General features: G+C 38.9%; 1 protein-coding gene across 2 annotated transcripts in view; it reads right to left on the bottom strand.

Annotated features, from left to right (window-relative positions):
• The window catches only part of KIF15 (kinesin family member 15), a 77531-nt gene that overhangs the window by 16524 nt on the left and 51402 nt on the right, over window positions 1-9605 (bottom strand). For both annotated transcript variants that reach the window (XM_008071372.2, XM_008071373.1), the window contains 5 exons: window positions 8765-8834; window positions 8318-8404; window positions 7509-7613; window positions 6572-6694; window positions 1601-1747 (listed from right to left, as the gene is read on the bottom strand). In XM_008071372.2, coding sequence (XP_008069563.1) covers window positions 1601-1747; window positions 6572-6694; window positions 7509-7613; window positions 8318-8404; window positions 8765-8834 — 532 coding nt within the window. The remainder of the gene's footprint in view (window positions 1-1600; window positions 1748-6571; window positions 6695-7508; window positions 7614-8317; window positions 8405-8764; window positions 8835-9605) is intronic.

Genomic DNA, 9605 nt, shown 5'->3' with positions numbered 1-9605 from the left:
TTTGCTTCATTTGTGTAGATTTTTCTATCGTCTCTTAGTGGCTAAAGTCCCTTGAGCTCTAATCTCCAGCCTCTCCCCTCTGTTTTTGTTGCAGGCAGCTTGCCTGCTGCCTAGGAGATCTGTGACTTGTCTCTGTTCAGCGTAGGGGAGGGGCTTTGTCTCCTGTATAACGACATCACCATGGGAACCGAGGTGGAGGCTCTGATAGGTGGGCAGGTTGATGCAAATCTGCCTTGAAAATGGCGGAGATAGTAGTTTTACTTTCACTTTTAGGGATGCTCTGTGGGTCTCTAGGTGGGACCAGCTGCACAGCTGGGCACTGGATCCGGGGTGCCACCAGCAGGCTGGGGTGGAGGAGAGGGTCAGGGGTTCCCTCCTCGAGCTGCAAGCCTCCAATCAGCACCTTACACAAGCTCCCTTACACAAGCTTGCGGTCGCATGCTGAGTGCCTCAGCCAGGGTGGGCCCAGGGCTCCAGATCTCCAAAGCTCCAGAGGGCAGGTGGTGGCTCTGGGTCCCTCACAGGGCACTTCAGCCAGAAATGGGAACGGTATCTCTGAGGGGCGAGCACCCAGAGCCTCCCTGGGTTACTGGCAGCTTGGTGCTGGGTGCTGGTCATGACGATGTAACCAGGGAGGGAGCTGGGATCCAGGATTCGGGATTCCCCAGCCAGCTGCAGTTACATATAGTGGAGCAGCCGCCACCGGGCCGCAATATCTGGCCCTGCATGGGACCAAAGGTCCCCGGGCCTTGTACCAGTGCAGCTGGTGGTGGGTAGGGGGTTGCAGGAAGAAAAGTAACAGTCTTTTTGGGAACTCACGTTCAGAGAGTCTCATGGATCCACCTATGCTGTCGCCATCTTCAGGAGTCAGTAATTTGGTTATTACTATAACTCAATCATCTTTTCTTTCAAAAATTTATTTATACTTTAAAATTTGTCTTTTTTTTTTTTTTTTGAGTTGGAGTCTCACTCTGTCACCCAGACTGGAGTGCAGTGGCCACTCCTGGCCATCGCAGCCTTGACCTGCTGGGCTCTGGTGATCCTTCCGCCTCAGCCTTCCAAGTAGCTGGAACTGCAGGCGCGCACGCTACCACGCCCAGCTAATTTTTTGATTTACAGATGAGGTCTTGCCAAGTTGCCCAGGTGGGTCACAAACCCGCGGGCTCAGGCAATCCACTCACCTCAGCCTCCCAAAGCGCAGATTACAGGCTGAGCCACTGAGCCCGGCTAAAATTTGTCTTTTTAAGTTTCACAAGAAAGAGATCATTTAAGAAAAATACAAAACATTTTATAAAAGAACAGCAGCAACCAGAAGGATGATAAAAGTCAGCTATAATCTCATAGTGGTTAGAACTTGTTACCATGTGTCAAAGACCTTGGGTATATGAGGAGACAGTCAAACAAGTCTCAAATCATGGAGCAGATCCAAGTCATTATGAGTACAAGTTTGCAATCTGCAATGTAACTGCCAGATTACTTCAACATTCTATTAGCCGACCTTTTGTACATGGAGAAATTAGCCAAGGCAAGAATGTCATGACAACTTCAGCCCTAGAGTCCTCTGGTCCCCAATCTTGAGTGACACAGTTGTGCATCTCACCTTGTGCTGGAGTTCCTGGATCAGGGCCTCCTTCTTGGTCAGTTCCTCCTGGGCAGCCTGCAGCAGCCCTGAGTGCTTTTTCGAGGCCTCTGTGAGCATGTTCAGCTGCTCAGTGGCATGAGCCAGGTCCTCACAGAGCATATCCCTCTGTTAAAATGTAAAAACTTTTTTTGCTTGTGTATTAATCCATTCCAAGACAAACTTTAGTTAATATTTAGGTGAACAAGTCTAGAGATTAATAGTATTACAGTAAACTCATACAGGTATCCCAATAGAGGTTTAATTGCACTCTCCCCTTACCCTCAAAGCTGATCTCTTTTTCCTAGGGAAGACTCAAGATAAAGGCATCTAGCTTACTTTTTATCTCACCAATTAACTCTAGTCTTTATACACTGGAAGGTAAATAGTTGTAAAGATGGGCCTCCTCTCAGCCAGTTAGGGAGGGATCAGGCAGTTTACCAAACTGTGAAATACTGTCATTGGCCATCAGAGTTTTGCAGTAGCTTTTTGGAAAGAGGCACAGAGAATGAGAAGTCCTGTAGGTTATATATATAATTTCAACGTATGCAGTATATATAATTTCTTCCAATTAGAGATGAACCTGCTTGTCCTTCCTTTCCAAATGTACATTTATGTATGTGTTTATGTATGTATGTGTGTATATACACACACACATATTTAAGAAAAACTTGAGACATCACAAACATTCTTCCATGTACTTGCTCTTATTGGTGGGCTCCATTTCATATTATGGATACACCACAATTTAACCCATCACTAAATAGTTGGGTAGATTTGAATTTCTCACTATTACATTCTATTATCCTATCTAGATGATTTCTTTAGGCTAAATTTCTAAATGTGCAAGCTCAAAGCATATGCAAAAAATTTAAGGCTATATATTACCAGACCACCTCCTCAAAGGCTCAACTTAAATTCCTCCAGAAGTTTGAGTAATCACCCTTCTCTATACATCTTCCTTGGGTTTTAAATTTTATCAGTTATAAAATAAAAAATAGGCTGGGCACAGTGGCTCATGTCTGTAATCCTAGCAACAAAAAATTAGCTGGGCGTGGCAGCATGCACCTGTAGTCTCAGCTTCATATTGAAGCAGAAAGATCATCCAAGCCCAGGAGTTCAATTGAGGCTGTGGTGAGCTGTCATCATGCTACTACATTCCAACCTGGGCAACACAGTGAGAGTGAAACCCCATGTCCAAAAAAAAAAAAAAAAAAAAAAAGTCAAAAATAGCTATTTTTAAAATTTACCTCTCTTTGATTCCAAGGAGGTTTATGTGCCACTATATTCCATCTCTGAAGAGCTACTCATATACCTTCTTATGTCCACTTTCCACCAGGAGTGTTTCTGCCCTTCTCATGACTTGTAAGAGCTCTTCTATGTATTATGATTATTCCTTTGTCATCAGTTGTAAATATGTTCCCCCACTCTATTGTTAGTCCTATTTTTGTTTTTAATATTGTATAATATGTTCTTATAGTTTTCTTTTTTTGAGTTGGAGCCTCATTCTGTTGCCCAGACTGGAGTGCAGTGGCTGCTCTCGGCCACTGCAGCCTCGACCTACTGGGCTCCGGCGATCCTTCCACCTCAGCTTTCCAAGTAGTCAGAATTACAGGCATGAGCTACCATGCCTGGCTGATTTTTTTTGATTCATTGTAGAGATGAGGTCTTGCCAAGTTGCCCAGGTGGGTCTTGAACCCACGGGCTCAGGCAATCCACTCACCTCAGCCTCCCAAAGCACGGGATTACAGGCTGAGCCACTGAGCCCAGTTCTTACAGTTTTCTAACCTTAGTATTAAGATCTTTTCAAAGAGCCACCCAATCTCAAGATTATTCATGTGTTTGTATTTTATTTTCTTCTTTTTTAAAGAGATGAAGTTTCACTATGCCACCCAAGCTGACTCTGAATTCCTGGACTCAAGCAATCCTCCTGTCTCAGCCTTCCAAGTAACTGGGACTACAGGTGTATACCACCTGGCCTGGCTTCTATTTGTATTTTCTAATGCTTCCATGATGTCATCATCTAAGTTAATCATCTAAGAACTTGTTTTGGTTTTGATGAGAATCTAACCCTATCTTTTTAAATTGGTCAATGCTCCCAAAAGTTACTGTCTACAATCCCCTCTTTCTTCACTGTTGAAAAATACCCCCTTTACTATTACAATAAATTTCTTCACATTCACTGTGGTCTATTCGTGGATATTTAAGGTTGTTGTTCCTTTCAGCAGTCCGACACTGGATACGGTTACTACCTACTTTACAAATCTCTATGCATTATTATTAGCTTTCTTTCTTTCTTTCCTTCCTTCCTTCCTTTCTTTCTTTTTTGAGTTGGAGTCTCACTTTTGTCACCCAGGCTGGAGTGCAGTGGCACGCTCACGACCACTGCAGCCTCGACCTGCTGGGCTCAGGCAATCCTTCAGCCTCAGCCTTCCAAGTAGCTGGAACTACAGAAGCACGCCACCACACCTGGCTAGTTTTTGTGGCTTATTGTAGAGATGAGGTCTCACCAAGTTGTCCAGGCTGGTCTTGAACCTCTGGGCTTAAGCAATCCTCTTGCCTCAGCCTCCCAAAGTGCTGGGATTACAGGCTGAGCCACTGTGCCCAACTTCATTATTAGTTTTCTAAGTTTTGTTGGGAAATCTTGTATATTTATGTCAAAGGAACAAATCATCTCATCATTTTTTAAAAATTGGGATCTGAATTGGAATTACATAAATTTCTATTTTTGAAGCAACACTATGCATTCCTGCCCAAGTTTCCCTTTAGGTCTCTTTATCCAAGTCTCTTTTTAACATCCCTTAGAAAGTTCTATGTCTATAACACTTGTTAAAATTTCCGTAAGATTTTTTTTTTTTGAGTTGAGGTCTCACTCTGTCATCCAGGCTGGAGTGCAGTGGCATGATCATGGTGATTACAGCTCACGGCAGTCTCCAACTCCTGGGCTCAGGCAATTCTTCCACTTCAGCAACCCAAGTAGCTGAGACTATAGGCACATGCCACCTATAATTTAAATTTTATTTTTTGTAGAGATTAGGTTTTGCTATGTTGCCTAGGCTGGTTTCAAACACCTAGGCTCAAACAATTCATCTTCCTCAGCCTCCCAAATTGCTGGGATTACAGGTGTGAGCCATTGTGCCTGGCCCTATGCTTTTTTTTTTTAATGAATGGAACTTTCTAAAAATCCTGTTTTTAAACTGGTTATTGCTGATATATACTAAAGCTATTCTTTTTTAATACTTCATTTCTTTTCATATCCCTTAGGAAAGTTTTATGTCCTTAACGATTGTTTTGTTACATATTTTCCCCTGAGATTTTTATACTTTTGGTTGTTTTTGTGAATAGAATTTTTAAATTCCATTATATTGTTAAATGGTTATTGATAGTATATAGCAACTATTAAAGATTTAATTTAAAACTGATTACTAAATTCATTATTCCAATAGATATTCATGCAATATTTTGCAGTTTCCCTGCAGATATCATAACTATCTGCAAAAAAGTCACTTTCTCTCAGTTTTTATAATATCTGTATTTCATTTACTATTTCAATTTCATTGCAATGACTGGAAACTCATATTATTGATGAAAAGCATATAAAAACAATTTGAATAATTCAATAAATATTTGTTGAATTTTTTCATGGGTAGTATAGTTTAGTCAAAAACCCATTATTTCTAAAGCAAAAACAGTTTAAACAGTGGGTTATCTGTGGAACAAAAAAAAGGAAGACTAAAAGTATACAGGATTTGTCTAAAATATCTTTGGAAAGTTACACAAGAAACTGATACATCAGTGGCTAAGAAACAGGGAGGGGTAGGAGAAAATGTACATTGCTTCTGACCCATGTGATAGTACTGCTAAATTTTAAAAAGATACATTTACATTAATAACCACAAAAATGAAAACTTACTTTACCTAAAACTCAAGAGACAACCCTGCAATTACCGTATTCACCAGCCTTTCTCTGCTTCGTGCTGCTACCACTGCATCCATGTACATGAAGTTTCCACCATTCCCTTTACATGAGGTCAGTTATTGAAACTTAACATGGTGTCAGCACGAATAAATGAAAGTAGATAAAACATAATAATTTCTTTTTTTTTTTTCACAATCAACAACTTTATTTTATTGTGCCACTTCTTTGGACTCCCAATTTTTTCATTTATCAGAACACAACACAGGAACTGTTTCTTAAATAATTGCTCTGCTCTGTCACTCTTTGCGATGACCAGATTAGGAGCTTCTTTTATGTAGTCCAGAGGACCTTCTGCAGAGCCTAAAAAATTGACACTCAACACATTGGACTGTGGGCATCTATACAACCCTAATGTGTCTGCCTTCCTAACGGCCCTGTTTCTTTAAAGAAACTACTGTCTATGAAACAGATAACATGTCACATTCTGCATTGTTTCCCAAGCATTTTGCATAATAACTCATATTTAGTAGAGCCCAGCAGGTCGAGGCTACGGTGGCCGGGAGTGGCCACTGCATTCCAGTCTGGGGGACAGAATGAGACTCCAGCTCAAAAAAAAAAAAAAAAAAAAAAAAAGTTTTATTATTTGCTGGTAAGCTGGCTTAAAAAAGATGTGAGTATATTTTCTGACTATGCTTCCTGTCTACCTATAGTGAATGCCTTTAAATTTGCTATCTTTACTGATGCTTATAAAAGGGAGAAAATTTATGAACTAGGTTCTTGCTATCAAAACTCCCTAAATCTACAATGGTCTTTTAACCACTGAAATGGGCAGATAATCCTATCTGACAACTAAAACATAATGATTTTTGTGATCTCTCTCTCTCAATTGTCTGGATGCCCCAGGGAATAGTGACTCTAGTTATTAATTATTCATTTTAAAATCCTCTATTTATTCATTAATAACCTCCACACACCAACACACATATTGACAAGGAATAAGGCAAACAAAAAAGTTGTGATGTGTTAATACCTACCTCTATGTCTTCAGAGAGTATTCTCAGCCTAAGAGTTTCTTTCAAATCCAGAAGATCCACTTCCTGCCTCTTGATTAACACTTTGCTCTCTTCTTTCTCAACCAAAGCAGAGTTGTATTTGCACTATAGAAAAAAAAAGTCATGATATAAGCATTGTCTGTTTTATTACCTGCTTATTTGTAGATTAAAATAACAAGAATGAGTCTTAGTTCCAAGGTGACGACCAGATTAATATAACTCAATAAATACTTTCTAAGTGAAAGAATGGAAGAATAAATGCCTAAGTGGTGAAGAGAAATGGAAAAGTCCTATAAATATCAGTGAAAAAAACACTTGGTTTTGTCATCCTTTCCAGGATGCTGCCTTCAGAAGTAAACATGAAGTGCAGCAATCTTCCCGTAGAGCAGAGGAGTAAGGAAGAATGACAAACCTTAACCCAAGCAGAGGAGAAAGTTATCCACATTCAACTTAGACGTATGCTTATGAGATAAGTAGTTACTATAGAAATGATTTTAAGTTCAATATTGGGGAAACAAACTTTCTATATAATTAACATCTCTGAACTTAACTAAAATGCATTTTGTCTCAAAGCAACTAAGAAACGCTATATTAGCCTTAACTATCACAGCCAACAAACAGTCAGTTTCTTATACAGTTTATATCAACAATTTCCAAATGGTACCCAGAGAACTCTCCCCCAGGTCAGAAAACTCTAAGAATCACAGCAGCCTACATTTCCTCCCAGAGATGCACATTGCCCACTGGCATAATAAAAGCTCTGCAAGTCCTACAAAATACAGAATCCTGTTGAGCTTTAACTAGTATTTCCAAAAGGACCACAGAATCCTTTTTTTCTACTGGAGCATTTGTCAATCTCTTGAGGAGTCTGTGAAGTGTCTCATGCTCAAATTTAACATCTCTTGGTGACTGAACTTACATTTATGTCCTTCAGCTCTTGTTTTAGGGCGTCTATAGTTTCTGTTTTCTCACAAACCGATGTTCTTAGCTCCTGGATCTGGTTCATAAGGTCAGCTACAACTTCCTAATGAGGACAGAAACAACATTTTCATACCCAATGACATTAAAGAGGAAATAATTTTTTTTAGATTAGAAAATATTGTTTATTTAAAAAGTAAATGAGAGAGAGAGAAAGAGGAGATTCACCTCTCCAAGGTAGGAGAGGGGGCAAAGCCAGGAAACATGGCGACAGCCAGAGCTCAAAGAGCACATGGCCACACCAGAGTCTAGTAAGGCCATGGCCGGAAATAATTTTTTAATGATAAATAATTTATCTTTCCTAATGACAACATGAGAAGCCAATTTCATTTTAGCAAAATAGCACATCATAATACATTATTATCAATTTTTATTTTAATGGCTTTATACTATTTTATTTTATTATATGTTTTGGTTTTATGAATGAATAAGAGCTAGACATACAAGGATTTTATATCTAATTTTAAACTTGGACATATTATTTTTATTATTCTAGTTAAAAAAAAAAAAAGAAAGAAACACTGCCATCAAAAGTGATAGAGTAGTTTGCACTTAAAGTTACACAGAACATTAATTTAAGTGCAAGACCACATTTTCTAGCAACCTTGGAGGACGAACAAGGCACAAGGCCTAACTGCATACAGAAATGCTAGCTATCAGTCACCCTGGAGGTGCAAGATGGAGCAAGAGAACAGAATGTTAAACTAGCGTTCATAAAGAAACCACACAGAGGAATGTGATTCTACTTACCTTGTCAGCATCTCTAGACTTTTCCAGAGAACTGATCACTTTTTCAGTAGCAAGTAAGCTCTCTTCCAGATTCTGCACTTTTGCCATCTATAGGGAAAAACAAATATCTTTAGAAAAATAAATCACAAAGTTAATCACACAGACCACAAACAAGTTGAAATAAGCTTTTCATATTATAGAGTCTACACTAGAAATAACACTTGAAAATGATAAATCAGGTTGAAAGAATGATTTTGTGCTCTACCAAGAGACCATGAATAAACTATGATTAGAGTCATTTTGGAGTTAGAAAAACAAGAGCTGAAAAATAACAGAATCAGCCAAAAAATTCAATCTTTTTCATAGTAATTTCTAACATCTCAAATATTTTCATAATAAATCTCTTTGGCTATCAGAGATAAAAGTTATAAACTTCAAACTCTAGAGTTAGAGTAATAGGAAATTTACCTGTTGCTCACATTTGGCCATTTCTTTCTGTTTCTCCTGACGTACAGCCTCAAGAATTTTTAAGATTTCTCTACAAGAGAAGAATTTTCTTTTATTTGACTTCATTCAATGGAAATGGGAATTAAGTCTGTTAGTACAGAAGAGAGTACTTATCAATGCAAATGAACTTTAGTAGGCATACATTTGTTGTTAAATATTATATTCCAGTGGGGGTCAGAACTTTGAACCCATTTCTTCAACAACTATTTAATCAGAACCCATTTTTGTTCCATGACTGTTTATTTTTCTACAGAGTGTTTAGTACTCTCTAACATAACATATCATACCTGTCTCCCCATGCCAGAATGTAAAAATCCATGATGACAAGGATGTTTTGTTTACTGTGTTACCTCTGGCACTCAACAATGCCTGACTAGTTAGATATCACTAAATGTTTGAATGAATGAGTAAATGTTCATTGCCTGTCTCCCACTAGATGTATGTTCCATGTTCACCATAGTATACCAGAAACCAGAAGAAAATCTATCTCACAGGAAGAACTCTATAAGTACCTACTGAATAAATAAATTCTTCTCATTAAGCTGACTACCAGTCTAGTGGCTAAGGCCCAGAGACTCACTGAGGTTACCAAGGAGAAGAACTTGGAGGAGAGGAAATATAGTGGCAATTCTGTTAAGGGACCAGAAGAAAAAAGGACACACAGAGAAGGAATTGCAGACACAGAAATAAAAATCAGTCTCCACCTTTCAATAATAAAAGGAACAGTTAAATTAGAAGTCATACACACACACACACACACACACACACGTTGGGAGCCGGCCACAGAGGCCCACTGAGCGTT

The sequence above is a fragment of the Carlito syrichta genome, unplaced genomic scaffold (assembly GCF_000164805.1).
Source record: "Carlito syrichta isolate Samal-C Ts95f unplaced genomic scaffold, Tarsius_syrichta-2.0.1 Scaffold314298, whole genome shotgun sequence".
Classification (NCBI taxonomy): domain Eukaryota; kingdom Metazoa; phylum Chordata; class Mammalia; order Primates; family Tarsiidae; genus Carlito; species Carlito syrichta.
Note: the sequence above shows the minus strand (reverse complement) of the source record. Positions and strands in the feature narration are given on the sequence as shown.